Source organism: Colias eurytheme, chromosome 19 (genome assembly GCF_061535395.1).
Source record: "Colias eurytheme isolate Ceu_HAF_F1 chromosome 19, ilColEury1 Martin Lab GWU primary, whole genome shotgun sequence".
Lineage (NCBI taxonomy): Eukaryota > Metazoa > Arthropoda > Insecta > Lepidoptera > Pieridae > Colias > Colias eurytheme.
Genome location: NC_142998.1, coordinates 963,392 through 989,035, shown reverse-complemented (window position 1 = coordinate 989,035; position 25,644 = coordinate 963,392). Strand labels below are relative to the sequence as shown.

General features: G+C 32.7%; 1 protein-coding gene across 1 annotated transcript; it reads left to right on the top strand.

The window, feature by feature from the left end:
* Positions 1 to 515: 515 nt before the first annotated feature.
* Pi3K59F (phosphatidylinositol 3-kinase 59F) lies at positions 516 to 24,867 on the top strand. The gene is made up of 19 exons (XM_090112998.1): positions 516 to 677; positions 1,479 to 1,667; positions 2,375 to 2,531; positions 11,148 to 11,285; positions 12,618 to 12,740; positions 13,128 to 13,223; positions 13,410 to 13,579; positions 14,123 to 14,190; positions 14,277 to 14,382; positions 14,648 to 14,754; positions 15,074 to 15,172; positions 15,484 to 15,595; positions 16,747 to 16,937; positions 17,327 to 17,547; positions 17,935 to 18,107; positions 20,602 to 20,840; positions 21,179 to 21,392; positions 23,171 to 23,278; positions 23,685 to 24,867. The coding sequence occupies exons 1-19, from the start codon at positions 607 to 609 to the stop codon at positions 23,806 to 23,808; spliced, it is 2,706 nt and encodes a 901-aa protein (XP_089969124.1). The 5' UTR covers positions 516 to 606; the 3' UTR covers positions 23,809 to 24,867.
* Positions 24,868 to 25,644: the final 777 nt, after the last annotated feature.

Sequence of the window (25,644 nt, the reverse complement as noted above, 5' to 3'; positions counted from 1 at the left end):
TTGGCAGAAATACTACAAATTAACAAATTCAATGTACACTTTGATTAACTGAGTAAATAACAAAATCTACGATATATGAAGAACAAATTTTGTATAACTTCCACCAAAACAAAATAAAACGCCATTTTGAATTCAAATTAACAAACAACGAATCAACATCAAGACGTTGTCTATGCTTAAGTCTTAACCATTGACAAGAAATCGAAGAAAGAAAGAAATAATTTATAAATGTACTAGCTTAAAATTAAAATGTACAAAAATAAGGTTTAAAAAAAAAGAAGAAATAATAATAAATAATTAAAACTAAAATATTAAATCTTATAATATATGATTACATCGGAGAGGCCAACATTAGAAATATTTTTATTTTTTCTAAATGTTGGCATGCCAGACTCGCCCTTAGATCTTGGAAAAGTACAAAATAATTTGAACTCTATGTCAATTGAATGAAGTTTAAAATTGCTTGATAATGGAATCCTAACCAAAACGATGTTCTAAGTGTCGACCCACTGATTTTGGCAAAAGAAGCAAACAATGAAAATAACTGCAATTTATTAGTTAAATAAATTAATATATATTAAGCTGTGTGCATAAAAAACATTCAAAATGAACGAAATGGACGATAAGTTTTACTATGTGTATAGTTCATCGTTGGACCACAAAGTTGAAATAAAAATGTATGTAGACTTAAATTTAATTTATATGTAATCAAAATATTTAAAAAACATTTAACACGCATATAATTCATTTATTTATAGTTTGAAAGAGACTAGTGGAAAGTATAAATATAATATGTTACTTTTTTCTTCACTAGTTTACTAGAAAACCTGTGTGATAGAATTTATCATTTTCTAATATCTCATGCGTGAAATATTACAATTTACACATTCCATTCCTAACACAACAAGTGTAAAAAGTAGAATGTCACCCACTACTCTGTATTTGTTTTTTATTTAAAACTAGCTATTTACCTAAGTTTTGTCTGGATTGTATGGTATGGTAAAAGTATATAAAACCAGCAATATTCAAAGTTCAAATTCAAATCGTTTATTCAATTAGGGGCCGATTTTTCAATCGTTGGTTAAAATTTATGCGTCCAATAAAGTATTACACGAACATTTTAAAATGTCACCTGTATACTGTCAAATACGGACAAATATAATATATTTTTGAAATGGTAGTTTAATACGTTATTCGATGAATAAGTTTTAACCGAGGATTGAAAAATAAGCCCTATTGAATTTGCTAATTAGGACTATTGTTTTTTACAATATGCTTGTTTTTTCATACAAAATCTAGTCACACATAGTCACATGTAATACGCATAATTTGAAAGAATGTGTTGATGAAAGTTGATAAACATTTCAAACTACTTTAAATCACCAACACCCACAGGTATTATGAAAATAATATCTAAGCACATCTGTTGAAAGTGTTTTACTTCTAAATATCATTCATATTTATTACTTACATTTCAGTGGTACTTTAGAAGGAAAGCGATCTAAGCCTGAATATGACAAGCTGCTCTCCGATCCTATGCTAAAATTCTCTGGGCTATACCAGGAAGGGTGTTCCGATCTCTTTGTGACCTGCCAAGTGTTGTGCGATGGGGTCCCTCTAGCACTCCCAGTCACTACGTCATATAAAGCTTTCACTAATAGATGGAAGTAAGTGAACCCTAACTACAACTAAAATGAGAGTCATAATTTGATGTTCATGAATTAAGACCAGATAAAATCATCTACAAGAATTTAAATATTTTGTTGAATTTTAAATGCGATTTTAATTTATAAATGTATAATACTCGCGTAAAATCAAACTCTAAAGTATTGTCTACAAAGAGTTAAAATCAATTCAAATAACTGTAACTGTTACAATGTTTTCTGTAATAATTACCATACACATACTAAAAACAACATGACGTGTTTTCAATTTGATTTAATATGAAAACATATCATGTTGCATGCCTTTTATCGTGACAAAACCAAACGTTTATCTCGAGAAAAAAAGAGCGCCAAAAGTGGTTTATCGCAGATAAAACCAAAACTAAAAGTAATTACACAAAATGCTCTAACAAATATCTTGCAAATGTTTTAATATAATTGTTTATGAAAAAAAAATCATAAGTATTACCATGTCAAGTAGAAAACGTGAAAGTGTGAAAATTAGAGCTAACTTGGTGATTTTTTTTTATCAAGTAAATTTTAATATTTTATGTTTTTGATTAAACAGAATCGTTGAACATATCATCTAGTTTGATATATATTTTATTTTTTAGACTTGGTCTTGAATATTACATGTATCATCTAATAGAAGATTGGTAATTTTGCTTTATACGCACCCTTAAAACGAAGATATATGTCTCTGTTCATAGTTGGAATGAATGGGTAACACTACCAGTGTACTACAGTGATTTGCCTCGTAATGCTATACTCGCCATGACAATATATGACTGCGCTGGGCCAGGGAAGCTGATGGTGGTTGGTGGTACAACCATCTCGCTGTTTGGCAAACATGGCATGTTGAGACAGGTGAGAAAGTTGTATTATAACAAAGTGCAACACAATTCACTAGTACCACTTTTGCACGCCTCATAAGCGAAGCGTTGAGGTGGGTACTACTGTCACTTCGCGAAAAACATCTGATTTTTCAAACTTAAAATGTCTTTATGTATCATACATTGCACTTGTAAGATAATACATACACACACATATTAAGAAAAAACACTATTTTTAACGTTCATGATATTTTTGATGTCATTTTTGTTATTTAAACTAGTTAAAAAACAGTTTAAAAAAGTTCTGTCTTGGACGTCCGTGTGTCTGTATGTGCGGATCCTTTTTCTTGTTAACACGATAGCGACCGAAATACTTTACTAATCGAGTCTTTTTTTTTCTCTTACGCTTGAGTATGCTCAGGAATAGAACCCTTTCATTTTTCAGGGTCTGATTCGATGTGGTTTAATTGTTATTAAATAAACAAAAATAATAATTAATAAATATTTATTAAAAAAAAATTATGAGGCGTGCACTTTTGGATTTTCCAAATTATTTACATTTATTTTGAACCAGTGAATTGTGTCTTTTTTAAAAATAGATTTTTATTATTTTTTTTTTGATATAAAATGTTGTTACATCAAGAGGTAACAATACGAAGTATTCATAAAATTGGATTCACATTCCGATTGCGGAGGTCAAATAAATTTTTTATACTGCATACACTTTAAACGAATATTTTTTCTTATCATTGACTGAAGAAGATATTTTAATAGCAAATATTCTGTACATTTTATTACAAATGACCAAACGTAGCTTTATCGAGTTATTCTAAGAAAAGTTTTGTATGAAGTTCAAACTATCCATACTTATATCAAAATTCATACAATTCTTTTTTATTAGGCTAAAAATATAACAAACCGGCTAATAAACTAGTATTTGTGCTCCTATATTTTATTATAATAAAAACAAATTAATTTATTTTGCTGTGTTATTAGTACAACTCATGAAAAGGAGAATGGGCATTTTACTATGGAAGTTGGGCCTGAACCCTTGAGTTGGACCAATACACATGAGATATTGTTTTTATAATAGATCATAACACATACATAACGGGAAAAATATATATAAAAAAATAATCAACCGGGTTTTTGTACAGTCACATCAAGTTTTATTTCTTTGTGTATAATATTTTTTGCAATAAATAACTGTTATAAGACAATGACAATATCTTTATGTTACTCCAATTCACTTTCACTTACAAATACGTACTAATCTTAAGCCTTCTAATAACCGAAATACACTAATATTATGTTTTGTAACAGGTACCTATACCGTGTTTATTATAATTCAACGTAGTTAGACGTTTTTTGTGGTTAAACTCAGTCACTCCAGTGACATTTAGATTTATATTTACTTCACTCGAATTAAAAACACCGTTATTGTGCGCAAAATAATAGCCAAATAAATAAAACTTTTTGCCTTGACTGTACAAGAACCCGGTTGATTTATTTTTTTATTTTATTTTTTTCGTAAGGTATGTGTAATGATCTATCACAAAAACAATATTTCGTGTGTATTGGTCTTAGCCCAAGTTTCAGGCCCAATTTGCCCATTCTCCTTTGTTTAGTAACAAAAAATACGAATAAAATCGTGTTTTTTAGGATTGTGCTAAAAGCATATAATATGTAGTATAAACTTATCTCTACTTATGCAAAATGTAAATTATTAAATATTTTAAAACATTATGAAGGTTAATGTAACGAAAGGTACACTATAATTTTTGCATTCACACAATTTTATTTAATCCATTGTGTTCTTTATCACACGAAGGTTACTATAATAATAATTAATATCGAAATCGTGTATTTTATAATAATTAAAGTAAATAAACTTATTTTAAAAATAATAAATATTTAACGAACCTTGAAACTAGCTTACCCGTTCAACGCACAGCGTGGTACAACAGCGACTTTTTATATAGTGACTAGCAGTCCGCCCCGGCTTCGCCCGTGGTACATATTTCGCAAAAAAAAGGTAGCCTATGTTCTTTCTCAGGGTCTAAAGGTTATCTGTGCCAAATTTCATCAAAATCGCTCCAGTAGTTTATGCGTGAAAACCATACATACATATTACATACATACATACATACATACATACTGTATACAAACAAACCTTTCCTCTTTATAATATTAGTATAGATTATAAATTCACGAATCGGGCTATGTGCAGGCTCTTAGACCTTAGTGGAATAGATATGGATTTTTTTCTGTATAATTTTACTTCTCTATGTATGAAACATACCTGTCTAATACAACTATACACATCATGAGATTTAATATGAACCTACCCTCATTTTGCCGATCCAAAAAAATTCACGTTTAACAATGTCTCATGTCCGCATTTTTACGATTATTTCGGTGTCTATAGCTTCAATGATTTAAACTTTAAAAAAATAAAGAATATTATTATTGTTTCTGGAATATTCCCATACAATTACATAATTACAATTTACAAGCAACTAACGTGTGAACGAAATCACATGATGCCAAAACAACTTCAAACTACCTACAGTGGCATTCAGCTGAAATGCCGCTACCGTACTCTAAATTAATTATGTACCGAATACCGATCGTTGATTTAAATAAGCCATATTTATATCAATGATGCAAAAAATAAAGCTATGGCAGCATACTTTTTAATTTATTATTCTAAAATATCTACGCAAATGTTTTTAGAACCTTTCAGTCGTTTTTAAGTACGTACCTACCTAGGAATATCACAAATAGACACTTTATACCTTATACATAGATAATGCTTTTTATGAGATACTAAATACATACTACTAAATGAGTAAAACGCGCAACTGACTAAGTATATTAGGTAGGTACCTTACGACTTATATTTTTTATTTTATAAAAACGTTTTTAGCCATTAACCAGTCAAAAGTGCATTCGTCGCGAGACATGTAAATCATCCTTAATTAAATTGTAAAATTATTATAATTTTTAAAACGGGTTCGTTTATTCGAATGTTAGAATCACGTGGATTGGAATTACCTATTCTAATTTCTATCTATATTATTATGTATAATATTTAAATTTTAGGTTGTAAACTGTAATATTAATTAACTTTCTTATCTTTGTTTAAATGTAACTAACATTATTTTAATGTTTAAAAATGATATTGAATACACAGTAGCTTTTGAGTATACCTACTTACTTATTCGTTTCGAGCTTTCCGCTTGTGGCTCACCAGCTTTTTCTAAAACTTAATCAATAATTTACTGAAACTTTATTCAAAAACCACTATCTATTAAAAAAAATGTCACGCGTACGGCGTAACGCAAAAATGTTACACTAAATTTTTGTCCAACCCCGATAAAGAAGTTTCACTTAAAAAAAAAAACAAATCAAAAACCGTTGTGTAATTTTAAAGATCTAAGCATACATAGGGACTGACAGACAGCGGGAAGACTCAAAGCTTTATTATAGTTTATCCGTATCCTAGTGATGACATACATACAAAAATAAACATCTCTTCTTTGTATGATATTAGCATTACTAATTAATTTTACAATAATAAAAGTCGTGTATGTTGTTTGATAAAATAAATACTAAACAGTTAACACGATTTGTACATTTAATCTGATGGCGTACTGCATTTGAGGACCGGTTTTTATAACATTATTCAGAAGTCGGTAGATATCTACAAGTTATGTTTTAGTTTGTTTGACGTCGCGAAATATTGCACACGTTGATCGAAGTATTTTCCTTATAAAATTATGTTAATTTTTGTTTACAAACAGTTTTGGTTTCTGTACAAATGTTATTGAAACATGAGATTTATAGTTGAATATCTCGTAGAATGTTTATTGAATAAACTAGGGGTGTTTATTGGTTTAATTTAGATAAATTATGAATTGCTGTTGTTTTTGGAAATGGCGGTTTTAATTGTTATTGTTTTGAAACGTTTCGCAGTAATGAAAACAGTGGTTTGCTAAAAATTAGATTTTTTTGTCAGTGTTGTGTGAAAAATTTGTGCTTCTGCAGCCTTCGTAAAGCTGGTTGACGTAAATCAACCTACTTTTTTCTCTATTGATCGATTGTCCTAACGTATTATTTATTGTTTTATCGAAAAACAAAGTTTGCTAAAATATTTTTAATTAAATATGTTTCATTAAAAATCTAATAGGTGCATGCGAATTTTATTTACTAAAATAACTTATGATTTTATATTGATCGGTAATTTTATTATTCTGTATATTTATCAATTTCAATTTAAATAATATATGTATTTCCAAAATCTTATCGTTCTTCATAAACTTATCCCATGGGATGGGATTTAAATGGACCTATTATACATATAATTATAAATAACTAGCTTTCCACCCGCAGCTTCGCCCGCGCAGTCAAAGAAAAACCCGCATATTTCTTTCTTTCTTTCTTCTTTCATAGTTCCCGTTCCCGTGGGATTTCCGGGATAAACCTATCCTACTTCCCGGGATAAAAAGTAGCCTATGTCCTTTCTTGGATATCAAAATATCTCTATACCAAATTTCATGCAAATTGTTTCAGTATTTAAGGCGTGATTGAGTAACAGACAGACAGACAGAGTTACTTTCGCATTTATAATACATATATATTAGTATGGATAGTATGGATTCAATCCTAAAATAAATAGTTTTGTTATACCTACCAAAAAAATATCACAATGTTTTCGATAAAAGCTCCCTCTGTGCTGAACATTTTTTAAATCTCTGTGTTTATTTATTTTAACAAACTTTAATGTAAAAAAGAAATCATCTAGGTAACTGTGTATTGATGACTTGTTTTAAGATTTTTGCTTCGCTTCTGCAGTACAAGCTAAGCCCCTGTTAACCGGAACAATAAAATATAATACAGCCTATGTTACTTACCCAGCTTTCTACTGATTAAATAATTTACAAAGTTCTACTTTAAGAAAAGTTAAAACAAAGTTATTACTTCCATCTTTTTACAAGATTTTTGTTTTATTTGAGAAGTAAATCAGGATTATTTCAATATAAAATTATGTGAATGAATGAATGAATAAATAATCAATGAATAAATACTTTATTTGCACCAGAAACAAAATAATAAGAAAAAACACAGACTATAGAATTATGTCTTGTTTTCACATTTTTTTGTAAATGTTATATTTTTATTCCAATTTAAAAAGCGGAAACGATAACATGTTAATTGCATTGCTTAATTGATTATTTATATTTTAATTAATGCATTTTTTATTCATAATGCACGGTCATATTGTGTGTATTCAAATATTTTTTTACTCTTCGATCTTTAATTTCTAGTAGGTAGTAGGTACCTAATAATAATTAAAATTTTTTAGTATTCTGACCGCAACTCTATTCAGGTTAAATCGGTTTAGGGGAAATTAAATACCTCCATTAAAAATGGTCCAATATCCGGGATTAGAACAATGTACCCTCATCTGTTAAGTAGATGAAAAAAAAATTATGAGCTGATTTTAATGTTATGAATCTATCAAGAAAACCTCTACCATAGTAACTAGGTTTTTTTTATTGTACTATAGGGGAGCGCTTGGCCACAATCTCCCTGATGGTAAGCTGAGATGTGGCCTAAGATCGAGCGCGCTTCCTTAAAATGTACCTGTTCACTCTCCTCTTGAAGACCTCCAAATTGTACTAGTTGGGGAACACAGATTCAGGAAGCAAGTCCCTAGCGGTTCGAATAAAGAATGACGATTCCTAAAAGAGTTAAAAAATAAATAATAATCACATAACTAAATTATAAATTTATAACTCTTGCCCTACTTTTAATATTTGTTACATAAAAATTGATTCTTAATATGTGAACTTTCAAATTTATGGTAAAAGCGTAGGATGTCGAATATACATATTAGATATTATCCTTATACCATTAGAATAAAATTTAGCATTTTGTCTAGCCAAACAGTTCAAAGACATGTTAATTATTGATACCTAGAGATTTTTTAATAAATATGAGCGATAGTTTATATGACAAGGAAAATGTATCTCCAGCATTTTTTATAAGTAAATAAAAAAAGCATTTTTTTAATTAACAAGATAAGCTGCAAAAATGCATTTCCGTTTTCATTAATTACTCAAAAAGTTTTAACAATAATTAAGTTACGTTGACAAAGGACATGCCTTATCTCAAACTCAAGGTTTAAAGAATATGTCGGATCCAAAAAATTATATGAAATCAAAATGAAAATTACATATAAACTTGGTAAATCAGGGTTAAAAAACTTTGAAGGCAACATCTTATTAAAAAAAATAAAAAAAATATCCAGTAACTTGTGCTATGGAGCTATTTCGAAAATGAGTTTTTTAAAACGTTTTTCATTGTTGTACTTATATTTAACTTTTATTTCCTACTTCGGTGTTTTGTTTCTCTTATTTGCATACCGTAGGTTTTCGTTTTGTTTTTCATGTGAATGTTACTATGCATTTTTATAAATAGATGCTAGAATACCAGACTAGCAGATCTTCCGAAAAGATCAGGTAGATGTTAGGACGTAGGCATCCGCTAAGAAAGGATTTCCCGAAATTCTTGCGGGAACGGGGAAAAACGGGGGTGCACGTACAAAGTCGTGGGCGGAAGCTAGTTCTCATAATAATCAGAAACAAAAGCAGCAATAGGTAGGTATATCATTAACATCTTCAACTGTTTCATAGATACATCTAAATGCTAATTTGATCTCCGCAATTAACGATTCAAAATAATTAGATTACAAATAATAATGTTGTCACTACAAATCGTATTACATAGGTATATTTTTAAAATTTTGCGTAGTTATGGCTCGACTAGATATCGACCTTTTTTTATAAAAACCTTGGAATAATTCAACTATGACTACCTAATGGTGGTTTGAAGGTCTTATCCACATATGACGTTATGTATAAAAATATAGTTATGTATTTTAAACTGTCAAAGGAACATTAACTTAAAGTAAACAATTAAATACATATAATTAAATAAATGTGATTAAAATATATTCCGGGATATGTAAGCTTACTAATGGTAGAGTATACCAACTTTCCTTAGAATGTTTTTTTCTAGAAGAGTCTTCAAGTTGTTATTTTAACTGCGTAATATAAAAAACAACTGGCACACTGTTTGATTCAATTAATCTTATAACATTACGAGTTTATTTATTACCTTTATGTTCGACTAGCTTTCCGCCCGCGGCTTCGCCCGCGTTTTCAAAGGAAAACCCGCATAGTTCCCGTTCCCGTGGGATTTCCGGGATAAAATCTATCCTATGTGTTAATCCAAGTTACCCTCTATACGTGTGCTAAATTTCATTGTAATCGGTTCAGTAGTATTTGCGTGAAAGAGTAACAAACATCCATACATCCATACTTACAAACTTTCGCCTTTATAATAGTAGTAGGATATAAACTACAAAGTAAATATTTATCGGGTTCATGACATCTGTTTAAAGGTTACGTGAGACATTTTATTACAAATAAGCTTAATGCAATTAAGTTTTCTAAAAATAAAATATTTTTGCATTTTCATAAGCGTTGAGCACTCATTTGAAACGAGGAATACTAATTAGTTTGGATAATTATTTACTATCAGAGGTAAAACCTATTCTAATAGGTACAAATAATTATGGTATTACCTTGTCTGAACCAGCCATTATACTTAAACTGTATATTTATGCCTTAGTGCTTATTACATGTATAAAAGTGAAGTCCCGTGTCCCCTAGTGGGGTAAGGGGCAGATGCATTATTCATACATCTGTTTCACTGATCGATTTTCTTTAGAGACAAGTAGGTGATCAGCCTTCTGTGTCCTGCCAGACCGAGACATTTTTTTTTCTTCGTCTCCACCGGGAATCGAACCCAGGACCCCTCGGTTCTACGCTCACGCGTCAACCACTGTACCAAGGAGGCGGTCTACATTACATGTATACCTCTATACGAATTTGCATGTATTTCGATATATGTATGTATATTGTAAAGGTAGTTGGAACTTTAGAAATGGTCATAGGCTTTTGTGAAAATATTAATTGAATAGAAGTTGTAAATTTCTATGCTACACCGCAGCGTAAAGCGCACTTTTCTACCAAGTCTGGAAATTACAGAGAAAAGTCATTTATCTCATGATTTTTACCATTTCTGCTATAAAATTTCATTGAAACCGTCCATTGTAGGTATAGGTTATAGGCATAGGTACTCTGTGCTTCTGAAAATTCAGAACTTTTAGCACCCATTTAGATTTTTGTTCTCGAGCCTCAAGTTAGTAGTTAGTTCTGCGTAACTATGAGCTCATAAGATCAAGTTGGATCCTCGCTGATATGCCGCCCCGCCCACATATAAATAATGATCGATAATTGCTCCATTATGTTTATATTGACCTCAGCTATCGTTGCGTCACAATCCTGCAAGATAGTTCAGTGCGTTTCAAACTCCCGCGCTTTCTAGAACTCTAAACACTAATGTATCGAAAAAGCGGGAAAGCTTGGAGCATGGAGGAATTGACAAGTGATAGTGTAGTGAATTGATATGATTTGTGCGCGTTAAAATGGGCAATTCGACGAGTACGTTGAACGCCTGCAAGAAGTGTTACCTGTACCTCGTGGGTCAGCTCAAGAAGTTACTGTTTGTCCCAAAGGGGATGTTCGATCTTCGCGTGTGGCCCGGCGTGGAGGGAAGTGAGAAGACGCCAGGCAAGGCGCCGGATAGGGGCAAGGAGCAGATGCAGAGGCTGGCCAAGCTGGCCAAGAAACATCGCAATGGCCACATGCCAAAGGTGAGTTGATCTTTTAGTTAAGTATGTACGTAATAAGGGAACGAATTTTGTATGAATTAGTACCAAGCATATCAACGTGTAGATATGTTTATGCGTATATGTGAATTGGGGAGTGTTGACATTGATTGTGTGACATCATCAACTATTTTGGGCACAAAAAATAAAGAATTATTTGAAATGAAAAATGAAAAAGCATTTAATTCTTTTAAACGTAGTAATTGAATGGCTGAATATATAAAATTTTTCTTGCTATATTTAATTTAATGTTTATTTAGAATGATATATTTAATTCGTTTTAATCACAAAATAATTGCATTATTTAAATAATAACATCCCAAAGGCGTAATAAGAATAAATGAAGTCATACTTGTAATTATATTTTAAACATTACCATATTAATGGCAATATTACTTTTTGGATAATAATAATAATTAAGTAATTAGTTTGCTGTACATCTACACTTTATTGTTAAACTTGAAATATCAAGTTATAAATTACAAAAACAAGAAAAAACTTTGTAGGTGGGTAACACTTACCACCTTATTTTTCAACATAGTTTTTTCAAACTATGACTAAGTATAAGAAAATTATATTAAGAAGGCGTCAAAAAAAAATCTTATATTAAAATAGAGACATGTACCAGAATTTCCATGTTTTTCTAAAAACTACCATTTAAAAATACAATAGAAACCAAATAATTTGGTTAAGTATAGTGAATTAACGACTAGAAAGTAGATTTGACAAAAGATATAACAAAATAAAAGATTTCTATTAGACTATTAAGATAAAAAATACTATCAATTCCATTCATGGCACTCAATTAAATATTCACAAACCTTATGTAGGTTAGAAAGGCTTTGGTTATTGCTTACATAATTAATAACTTATGAAATAGCACCGATGTTTATAAACAAAGATGGAAGGCCGAATGAACCTGTTCTATAATTGATAATATATATGGGAGTTACGTCACGGTTCGAGTACCATTGATACACGTGTCCTATTTTATTAGAAATAGTGTCTTCTGTTTAAATTAAGACGTATCTACACGTGTGATAATTGAATAGAAATTGTGTATGTCTGTTAGGTTATCAGTTGAAAAGTATTAGAATTTAGTGTGGTAGTGGTTGTCCAAATTTGCAAGTTTAAGGTTGTAAAGATGGGTAAGTTATTAATATAATTTTTACAGATAAAAGCTATTGATCAGATTTTATATATTATCCAAATGTGTTGTCTCGTTCTCTCTTTAGATATAGAAATCAAGGAGTACATTTTAAACTTCATTTTATTAAGTAACGATATTTTTAAAGTTATTATTTTAATGTTTCTCAGGTGGACTGGCTCGACAGACTCACATTCAGAGAGATTGAAATGATCAACGAAAAAGAAAAGAGAAACTCCAACTATATGTACCTCATGATCGAGTTCCCGACAGTTCAGATAGATGGCGTTGATGTAAGGATTTCTTTATAAATATGTAAATACATATAAAAATTGTTATAACTGGTCAGATAAAGATTTTTTATCCGGCTATTTCATACTAGCTTCGCTCCTGTTTATCTTAGCGTGATGATATATAGCCTATAGCCTTCCTCGATGAATGGGCTATCTAACACCGAAGGAATTCTGAGATTAGCGCGTTCAAACAAACAAACAAACTCTTCAGCTTTATAATATTATAGTATAGATTACTAAAGTAATCTAAATACTTATTTGGACTTTGTATATAACATGTAATATGTTAAAATGCCAAAAAAACATCACGTGATTTCATTATTATTTTTTCTACATCAATAATACATATTAGAAAAAATAATAATGAAATTATCTATTACTTTTCAGCACGCAGTAGTGTACTACGAACAAGACGGCGACGAAATGTACCAGTTCAGAGCGCAAGCTGAAATTGTGACCGTACCCGATTACGAAATACTACAGGTAAAGCAAGGACTTCATGCAAGCTATTATGATTGTAATTAAACAATTGTTATATATGTATTTGACGCCATTTTCTATGTTCAAAAAATGTCCATCAATAGTGAATTTTTATTTTGAAGTCTATTAGTTGATAATGCTGTTTCATCAAGAAGTACCAACAAAAAAATCTCATATTTTTCTACCCAGGAGAACCTAATAGAAAGCAAACAGCATCGCCTTGCTCGTTCAGTCCGCGGTGTAGCGCCAGCTCGAGACGCGAAGCCCTCAGCCGGTGAGCGGGATCGTCTTGCCGCATTATTGTCCAGCCCACCGGCACCGCTGTCCGCTGATGAACAGGATCTTATATGGAAGTATCGGTAAGAATCAGTTTAGGACCAGGAAAAGTGGGAAAAGATGATTGGATTAGGAGATTTGAGGGTTTTGTTGGAGTTGGGTGGGAAGATCTTGCTAGGACACGCAGTTTTCCAGAAAAAGACCTGACAGAACACAAATTACAGAGCTTTTTGGCAGTAACACAAGTATTCCTGACTTTCTGGACGTAGGAGTGAGTAATGATAACTAATACACTAAGTAGTAACTTCTAGCTCAGCCGGTGAGAGGGATCGTCTTGCGGGATCATTGTCCAGCCCACCGGCACCGCTGTCCGCTGATGAACAGGATCTTATATGGAAGTATCGGTAAGAATTGGTTGGACCAGGAAAAGTGGGAAAAGATGGTTGGAATAGGAGATTTTGAGGGTTTTGTTGAAGTTGGGTGGGTGTACCTTGCAACTTTCCAGAAATAGACCCAGCAGAGCACAAATTATAGAGCTTTTTGGCAGTACGTTTATATTTCCGTATTTCTGGACAAATGGATTAAAGTACTTTTTATGATAAAAAAAATTTTTTTTTTTTTTTCAGATTTTATCTGTCAACTCATCGAAGAGCACTCACCAAGTTTTTAGAATGTGTCAATTGGAATCGACCAGGTACAAAATTTAATTTAATATTTACCTTTGAAAATTACAAAAAATAATAATTACAAAAATTAATAATTATAAATTTAAATATTCAGGTGAGGTACGTCAAGCATTAGCAATGATGAAACAATGGGCGCCCATGGACGTAGAAGATGCCCTTGAATTATTGACACCAAAATTCACGCATCCCGCTGTAAGAAAGTGAGTTATACATACAAAAATTATAAAAGAAAATATTAATTTTTTGCTGCGAAAATTACCTAAGTATGCTCAAAATAAAGTCCAACGCCAAATGGTCAACTTTAAGTTCACTTAAATTTAATAAAAAATTCACTATATGCACACTACATGTTCATTTTTCACTAACTCTTTAAATTAATAAACTATAAAGGTCATTTTATTTATATTCTCTGTTAGATTAACTGCTGAAATAGTTCTTATTTAAAACAATTTTTTTATTTAACAGGTACGCAATATCCAGACTAAAGCAGGCACCCGATGAAGATCTTCTGTTGTATTTATTGCAATTAGTACAAGCGTTGAAGTATGAAGACTTCCTTGAAATACATGAAGGTAGGTGGATATTTTTAGATTTTGTAAAAAAAATATTTTTTCCATTATTTGTGACCTTTTGACAGAAACATGTCCTTGAAATAGGCAAAGTAGGCCACATCGCCGCTTCCCATCAGGTGGGATTGTGGCCAAACTTCTGCCTATTCATAATAAAAAAAAAAATAAATAACTCGGAAGTCCTGATTTGAAATTTAATGTTCTGATAAAATTATTTAATGTTCTGATTGAAATTTAATGTTCTGCATAGTCTGACAGTATTCAAATTCACACAATTTCTCAACGGCTTTCTAAATAATATCGATACAATTATTTTGTATAGAATACGTGCGAGTTTGTGGGAAAGAGTTGGCGATACCGACTGAGGGAGAGATCCGACCGCAACACCGCGGTAGCCAGGCCACATTACTTTCTGCGTCTGGTGAGATTTATATATTTTTTTATTATTGTAAAAAAATTCCTGAAAATTGATCTCTAAATTTATATTAAACTAAAAAATTTATTTTTGGTGTTAAAATAATTCTTGAAATGAAACTTATTAGCAGATTAAAGTCATTTTTGACAGATGTTTACATAATGTTATGTACTGTATTAATCCGTTTTTGTATAATTGTAACTATTTTTAACTTGGTGTGGTAAGTAAGTACATTTAATTTTTATTAAATAAATAAATAAATGTTTAAAAAGAAGTTGCCACTCAAAAAATAAATAAGGTAAATAAACCTTTTTAAGGACTAACAGCAAGTGAAATGACAACATCAACTAGTAGTCGACATTCGGATACAGCGGAAGAGGGGGCTTCCGACTCAACGATACAAACACTCGACGATAATGCTGAATTCAGGTAATATTTCACTTTTTCACTATCACACGCACACACATACATACGCTCACGTATTATATTTGTAAACTTTAGTTAAGGAAGAGCGGGTCCTCCTGACTCAGGGTTTTGTAAACTTACTAGGAGGACCCATCAATTTTCTGTCATTGAAAAATTGCGTGTATGAAATAAATATATTTTTCATTTTCATTTTTTCCGCTTACGGCTTTTACGGTTTTCAAAGAATATCGCATAGTTCCCGTTCCTTTGAATCTTGCCAAAGAAGTTTTACTTCTGACACGTTTGCTTGGCACATATTATGGTCTTTTTTTATTTACTAATTTTTGTCGCAAATTCCTTAAGGTTTAATTTGATAAGATCCTTCTCCTGACAATAAAAACAACAACAAAATAGGAATTGTGGAAATCAGTCCAGCCGTTCACGCGTGGTGCCGTGAGCTAGGGAAATGTGGATTCAATTTTATAAGATTTAATTAAAAAGTAAATAAAACTGAAACCAAGCAATTTTTGCTTCAATTTAAATATTTAAACAATTTGTTTAAATTGATTTCGCTATAGCTTTTTACTTTGTTGCATATTTGATTTTTCGATCATAAAACGTTGTTAAATATTTAATTTTGATATGGAATGAAAAGTAATATCTAAATCTAATAGCCTCTTACCTAATTGTCGGTATCGAAAAGATTTTGTTGATGGATTAAAAATCTCCGGACTCGGCTATGCAAATGGTATCCCACAGGGTTCCACGTTAGGTCCTTTTTTATTTTTAATATACAATAATGATTGACTTGAGAGAATGTGCAATTTTTCTATGTTGATAAGTTTATAACGGTGTACAGAAATCATTAAAATCTAGTATGTTCATAGAATAACAATTTTTTATATAGAAGCAACACCCTTGCACGTTGAAATGATGATATATTTACGCGTTATAGATAGCTATTTGTATGGAATTTTATCGATACATATTTTGCTCGAATTTTGTTTTGCATCTTTAGACCCTACACGTGTTGTTTCTAAATGACTTGTTTATGCATTATGTGTCTATGAGTGAGTGAGTTAAGTACTAACATTAGAATTAAGTTTTTCGCCTAACAAATAGATATGCGTTATCCGAACTAATTATGACGTAAATACTTCCGATTGGCCGTTCAGCCCCACGGAGCCGGCGGAACAGAGTCTCGCGTCGTTCCTGATCAGCCGCGCGTGCCACAACAGCGCCCTCGCCAACTACCTGTACTGGTACCTGCTGGTCGAGTGCGAGGACGGTGACGCACCGCGACCGCTGCCCACGCGCGGCATGTACCTCGCCGTCATGCGCACCCTCTCGCACCGCCTGGCCAAGGGTGAGTGCGTGACGTCACTTGCACATGTGGTGACGTCACACACAACACTCACGTATAGATAACACACGCACACTAGTGATAAATGCAAAACACACGCACGCAACAAGGATATACTAACTCACCAAAAAAATATCTGCTCACACGCTCACATACCTATGTTTAATACACCCATAAAACTGCACGCTTGCACAACAGGAACATATTACGCACGCACGCGCATACACGCAATAACACAGATGCATACACTAGTTATCGGTTCAATAACGTTAATGAACACATTAACCACGGTTAAAAGTACTCAGAAACAAAAAATAATAAAACATGACATGTAACCACACATGAACCCTCTATATGAAAAAAATAATAATTAAAAAAAATTCTTCCCTCAGGTAGTTGTGCACAACAACGAACACGCTCATTTCTAGCGCGACAACAAGTGTTCATAGACAAGCTAGTGCGACTCGTCAAGAGCGTCGCACGAGAGAGCGGCTCGCGCCAGCGCAAAGCGGAAAGATTGCAATTACTATTGGCCGATCCGGACCACTTCAAGTACAACTTTGCCAACTTCGAGCCGATGCCCTTCCCGCTGGATCCTACTGTCACTATTAAGGTACAAGAGAGAAGTGTTTGTGTGTACAACTGGCAGACGTGAATTTGACGTGTGATTGTGTTTGTGTGTGTGTGATACATAATTTTCTTCCGATAACAAGATGTAGTAAGGTAAAGTTAGTAATCTAAGACCGTGATTGCATTCATGATTAATTGAATAAAAAATATTTCATTATACCAATAATTAATGAAGTGAAATAAAATTCAGAATCAATAACTATAAAATGTATTGTTTTAAAAATTTTGAAACGTTTGAACAGTTGGTAATAGTTTTAACCTAATTGTATTTGATGGAAAAATTGTTGAAGATTTATTGACACTTTGCATCTTTAAATACCCAATAACATTATTACAATAATAATATTTCATTCAATGCATTCATTTTTAGGGCATAGTAGCGAAAAAGGCGAGTCTATTCAAATCTGCATTAATGCCGTGCAAGCTGACGTTCCTCACGACTGAGGGAAGCGAGTATGAGGCTATCTTCAAGCATGGAGACGATCTGCGACAGGACCAGCTTATCCTGCAAATGATAACACTCATGGATAAATTGTTGAGGAGGTAAGATAAAATAAAATAAAATCAAAAGAAATGATGTTGTTTTTTTATGTGTATCACAAAGAACGGATCGGCGAACCGTTGACACAACACTTTCCAAAATAACAATAGTTAAATATTACCGAAATCAAACCCTAGGTACATACCTGAAATTACCACGTCGCGTAGATTATGAGTACATATGTGGTGAGTCGGTCAGCCATATAGTATAAAAACAATAGGGCACCCTTGGGGAGGAAAAACTATATTTACGGGAATAATAGATAATAAAAGATTAATACAAAAGATACAATTTACGATGAATGTACGTCACCACTGTACAGCCAAGCACACTACGCCGCCATTAACACTTCACAATTAAACAACTCGCGGTCAGCGCGATATTACTATCAATATCTCGAATCCACAATTAAATGAATATAATTAAAAATTCCGTGGGCCGATTTAATACTAATTAAATACGTGGTCAGCACGTAACAAACAAGCGAGTACGCGCTCCCGATGCGCGCGGCAGACAACTATCTTCCGTGGAGGCCGATGGATAACTACTGACGCGCCCGTCCGCCGATTGAAAAGAACAATAACTGAATGCGAATGCCGCTCCCTCACCAATTGAATACATCGCGTCTCTCGCTATCAGTGTGACCATTTAATTATTATTTACTTTTATCTATTCCGAACATTTTAAGATTTCTAAAAAGCTGTGTTTTTCTTTCATATAGTGCTTTGTAATAATAGTGACATCGGTTTATAATTCTGAAATCGCAATATTTAGGTTTTCTTCACAATTTAATCGAAATGTATGTATGAAGTCATTCTTATACATTATGAATAGCAATGGACCCAACACATATCCTTGTGGTACTCCAAACAGATTTTTTTCCTGTATGTCATCAGAATTTTTTAATTTCATAAAATGAACGAAAATATATTTATTATTTAAATATTACATAGAAGAGCAAATATTGTTTGTCGGATGAAACGAGTTAACCGATTAAATACTTTTTTCACTGTTTTTGAATAAAAGGATTAAAAGTATTTTTCTTTTTCTCTTTTTGATTGTGCCTTCTCGTTTTACTTATTGTCGTACATGTTCTTTATTTTATGGTTGCCTGGAAGAGATTGCTTTAAGCAAAAAGGCCGCTTGATGTACAGAGGCGGCTCGTGACTAAATTTTATGGGTGTTCACTTGAAATAAAACACTGAAAATACATGGTGTAAAGCAGTACAATTTATCAAAAAAATTACTTATAAAGAAAATGCATACGTGATACGTCTTTCTTTTTGGTGTGCAAAAATATCTATAACTTAAAGCGACAAGACCGATAGACGCCAATTGCAGTTCATTCAACAAATGGTACCGAGATTGTGAATGTTTTTTCATCTTGATTGAAAGATGAGCTAAGTCGTCAACGCACGTTTCAGTCCAAGAACTCTCACCTCCGCCGGCCGCGCCCGCTTTAAATAAAAGACACGGAAAACAAAATAGTTTGTTGCTTTCATCACAACCGCGGTGTTTTCACATATTGTTCAGATTTAAACACACGCGTATATGTTTTCGTTTTTGTCGTACATTTTTGCGTAAGATCAAGTTCAGGCCGTGGCGGTCCCTTAGCTTTACATTCAAGCCGAATTTGTAACGTTTTATCACACTTTTTAATGAACGCCACATTATAATTATTGTTCATTTTAACACTCACAAGTAATACTGATAACTACAGGCTATTTCAACACGTATTTTATAATTTTAATTAGAAAATTGCATGAATCGCGCGCGTGCATTGAAGTTGACTCGAGTGTTTTGTTTATATTATAGAAGTGGTAACTGGCAACCTCGCGCGCAATCGCTGTCCTGCCTGGCGGTAAAAACGAACCGGCAACGTTTGCGGGTGCGGCGCTCCGAATTTTGCTACTTTTCCATAGAAAATCTTTTGTTTCACGCGCAGGGCTCTGGCAAAACCCTCTCTTTCACTCCTATTGGATTTCGTATTAGGAAATGTACTAAATCTTTTTTCATTGGAGCGCAATCGTGAGCGCTCCGCTTCGCGCGTTACATAATACAGTAGGTATTATACAGGTGTATGGGATGATGGAATGATGGATATATTCATTGGTATTAACAGTAGTTTTAAAGATTACGATTGATTTTAAATAGTAATAATTAATGGTAATAATTAAATTAAGGACTATGATTTTATTATAATTATTTATGGGAGTTCACTGCACCAGCGCTCCTTAGGGCGAGCCGCCTCTGTTGATGTACACTTGCCATGTTCATGTTTTTCATTAATGTTATTTTACCTATTCTTTATTTCTGGAATTATACAATATTTTTTCATTAATAAATAAATGTCCCTTACAAGCGGCAAGTGAGTTCTTGCCGGTGGTAAATGTTAAAAATATGTAGTGACGATTCAAAAGTGCTTCTAGACGAAGTCTAATTGAATAAATAAATATTTGAGTGACATATAAAGATACACTTTACACTCGGTTGCAGAGAGAACCTGGACCTAAAATTGACGCCGTACAAAGTGCTGGCGACGAGCTCGAAGCACGGCTTCCTGCAGTTCGTGGAGTCGGTGACGGTGGCCGAGGCGCTGGCCAGCGAGGGCAGCATACAGAACTTCTTCCGCAAGCACAGCGCCTGCGACACGGCGCCCTACGGCATCCGCCCCGACACCATGGACACGTACCTGCGCTCCTGCGCCGGCTACTGCGTCATCACGTACCTGCTGGGTGAGTGGCAGAAGTGGAACTGCTTCCGCAAGCTTCACAGATAACAAAATCGTCGCAGTATTGCCATGACGCGACCTTGAAATTTCACACAACACGCTTAAAAACTTTCCCGTCAAAAATTTCGGAATCAATTTATTTTTCCACTATAATATCTAAGTTACTGTAATATATAAAATTAACAAAAAATTTAAATTTGTTCCATACAGAATCTAATTCTATTCGATCCATACCAATAAAATATACCCTACCGCATAAAAAAAGGATTTAAACAATGAAGCAATTCATTGACCAATTTTTCTTTAAACACTGTTTCAACAACCAATTCAACCTGTCCACAGGTGTAGGCGACCGTCACTTGGACAATCTCCTCCTCACAAAATCCGGGGCATTATTCCACATCGACTTCGGTTACATCCTGGGCAGAGATCCCAAACCACTTCCCCCACCAATGAAACTCAGTAAAGAGATGGTGGAAGCCATGGGTGGGGTCCACTCGGAGCATTACCATGAGTTCCGTAAACAGTGCTATACGGCTTTCCTTCATTTGCGCAGGTAAAGACAAAAAAAAGACGGGTTGCACTGGGGGAGTGCCGGCAGAAGTGAAAACTTGATTATTAACGTTGAGCATGTTTGATATTTTGGAATGGTATCCGTCTTACGCTTTTTCGATCAGGTCACGTGTCCTGACGCGAGTTTAAGATTTTATACCCATTACAGAAAAAGTGCTCAACGCCGCTAAAGAAGTTTTCACTTCAAAAAATCCTAAACTTTTTTCAGAAAATGGTAATAATAGTAATTGAAACTATAGCAGGATAGTACTAAGATCTCTGGAGACAGTGCACAAATGTTTTTCTACATTTGCGCTGGTAATAGACCTTTTATTGAAGATATTTCTCATTGATAATAGTAGTAAGGTTTAGACATAAAAAAATGCTCATCATGCAAACAAATTACATGAATTTATTTTTAAGTATCGTCAACCGAGGCAAGTGTGACAGTGGGGCTAGTGTAACAAATTCAAATTACGCGCCCTAAACACGTTTATTTGTTTTAACGCCATCTAACGTACGTTAGAAGAACTTATTCATCATTAATTTTTGTATCGACACACAGCAAATACTCAACTGTTTTACCGACACGCCATTTTGAAAAACAAAGCGAATTATGATTGAAGTCCGTGATATCTGGGACGTCGCGTTTAGTGATTTTTGGTGTTTTGGAGTGTTGTTTTAAGGAATTAAAGGTAAGCGACAAAGTATTACGATTTGTATTTGAAGTTTTATATGTTTCTGTGCCCAAATTTCTGATATTCTTTGACATATGTGCAATGTCACACTTACCTCACCCGCTAACCTAACATGGGAAAGTGTGCCACAGTCACACTTACCCCAGCCCTTTTGTATGAGGATACCATGATAGTGATGGGACAGCATATATTTATACAACGATTTTTTTTAAAGTAAAATTGAAGCATTTTTTTTGTTTTAGATGGTACGATACTATAAAAGAAAAGCTACTGATAAATACTCTCAAGAAACTCTACGCGAAGCAGTCAAAGCAGTACGGGAGCAGCATATGACAGCTTTGAAAGCATCCAGAGTTTACAATGTTCCTAGAGCAACTATAATTTAACACGTAAATGGTGTTCGTGGTGTAAAATCGAAATCTCATGGGAGACCAACAGTTTTTTCAGAGGATTTTGAGAAGAAAATGGCTTCAATTGTAATAGATACTTTTTTAAATTAAATATAATATTTAACTAATAAGTACATATTTACGTTTTATTATGCTTAAACCTTCCCGGGGGAAGTGTAACATACTGTCACATCACTAGTCCTCGAAAAATCTGTCACACTTACCCCTTCTAGAATATAAATCTGTTGCAAGCAAGAATAGACTATCGTGTTATTGAATTAGATTATAAATTAAGTTGACATATTTAATATCTCATTATTTCAGTAAGAGACCAGCAACAATAACCAGAGGAACAAATAAAAATGCTATCTGTTACACTTGCCCCATTCCTGGGGTAAGTGTGTCAATCTCCAACCTTCCTTTCTTTTTGCTTACGTATGTCACACAAAACTTCTAGGAACATTACAAATCATTGTTAAAATATTGAACAAATGAATAATTAATGTATTAAAATTAAAATATCGGCATAGGACTATTACGGTAACGAAATATTTAAAAAAATAATTTGTACCATTTAAATTTATGTCACACTTGCCTCGGCTGACCTTATGTCCATATTTTCAGAATTTGCCATGTGCGAAATAAAAGTATTTTTCATATAAATGAAGTTATTATACATTAAATAATCCTTCCAGACACGCTAACCTCATGCTGAACTTGTTCTCTCTAATGGTTGACGCGTCGGTACCAGACATAGCTCTCGAGCCGGATAAAGCGGTTAAGAAAGTGCAGGATAAACTACGGTAAGTTTAGTGTGCTATATTTTGTTTAAAAACTTGTTTTTGTGATAATATTGCGAAGTTTTTTAAAAATGAAAAATAATTTTCCCATTAATTGTCTCTTTTCATATCGTAATTAAGTATATTTATTGGCTGTAATTTTTTTGAGAAATAAAGCCTTCTTTTTTGTTAAACTGTCTTATTTAAATTGATTTTGCTGGCTATCTAAATTCACTTTCAATTGTTTCATCATTTTCTGGGTAATTAGCCTTGTGTGTGTAAACCTTTCACGCATAAGAACTACAACATCATTTACAAGCTACTAACACCTCGCTATTCTAGACAAAAATTAATCAATTCCGTTGTTCTACAACAAATTAATTGCGTTAATTTTACCATTTTAATAACCATGTCTTTAATTTCTCTATAGCCTGGACCTGGGCGATGAAGAAGCGGTACATTACCTACAGAACCTTCTAGACTTATCCGTCACAGCTGTAATGGCGGCACTCGTCGAACACTTTCACAAGTTCGCGCAGTACTGGCGCAAGTAACTTGCATGCACTGGCGCAAGTTACTAACTTGCAATTAGTGACGCAAGTTATTCACTTTCGCGAGTGACTTGAACTAACTGGCGCGAGTAACTTGTATAAGCTAGCGCAAGTAACTTGCGTTTACTGGCACCAGTAGAATAATTATTACTCTATAAAAATAAAGATTGTGTGCGTATTTGAACCTACTAGCGCAAGTTACTTGCATTTACTGGCGCAAGTAGAATAATAACTCAATTTAAGGAGAGAATGTCGCGAAAAAATTAAATAATCGAAACGAAAATAACATTTCGAAGCAGTCCAAGTATTATTTGGAATTAGTGTGTAATTAATCCCTGCTTTATAATCCCTGAATAATATTTTAATTATTATTTAATTTCAATTCTGTATAAATTTAAACTATCATGTACTTGACCTTTGATTTTGCCTTTAAAAGTAATATAATGGACTTTTTATGCATTGATTTTAATACTTTCTTGCCAAATTAAATTATTAAAAAAAACATGGCATTGCATATTACAAACTGTTTTCCGAATATTATTTGGTGCAGATGCTTGTATTTATAAAAAAAAATCGTTTGTAATATAAATTAATATTCATATTTATGTCCCTTTCTTTTCTTACAGTTAAAAGACAGAGAGACATTATTAAAAAAAAAAACTTTATTTATAGTTTTTATAACTACCTTTAAATATTCGGATCAAGTAAAACTTTTTGTAATATTGATACAAATCTTAATATATACATACATATTTTTAAGGCAAAATCAAATGGATGGATTTTTCATTAAAATCGGCACAAAAGACAATACTTAGTTAACCTCAAAAAGGAGATATTGTTCTTCAACTGAAAGGCTTAGAAATATTTACCACATCTCGGACCAAAAGCTTATTAATATAAAATCCTCTAGATTAATTAAATTCTAAGTTATATCTATTATATTATCATTGCATGTTATGTCGGCCATCTTGCTTGCGATTTGAAGCCGTATTATTAATAATTAAGAATGTAAGATAATTTTTTTACTGTGATAAATAAAACGAAATATATATTTTTTACTGATTTTTTGTTTTATTTCAAGCTTAACAGTCATAGAGATACTTATAATTAACTTTATACACTGTATATGAGCAATTAAATATTATATAAACTTAATGCAATGCATATGCATAATCATTAGAATTTGAGATATATGTACCTACGAAGTGAATATAATACACTTACATAGAAATAAATATCATTAAATGACAAATGAAGAGGGGATTCCCCCTTTAATCAAATATAGGCAGTGCTTTCTCACCAATATATTATAATAAGTATTAAGAAGGCGTATAAAGCCAGATAATTCTACGATTAAGCCCCGCACATTACGCGCCATGCCGCGCGCCCTCACAATACCCTCATACACCCGGCTCATCCAACGTACGTAAAGTTCATCGCACGCTAAATTATACACAATATTCTTCGCTCGTTCAACGCGTATTTTCGGTAGTTAGTAGGTATGTTGTCTAAAATAATTGTATAAAACAGTGAAGTTGAAATCATCACAAATTATGTAATATGTCTTTTTATTATTATTTGTTTATAATTATTAATGATAATCTATACATATTATAAAACAATAAAAAAAGTAAAAACTGTCTGTATGTAATATATAAAAAAAAAACAATATTAGGGAAACAGTATAGAGCACGAATCCGTAAAAAAAGTCTGTCGAAATAGCGAGTATAGATACTATTTTTAAATAAACATACGCAGTCGACGACACACATTCCTCCAGAACTTTATTTTGATTAATTTGGTTATAGTCCATTGAATGAGTCCCTCCAAGGGGGGTCT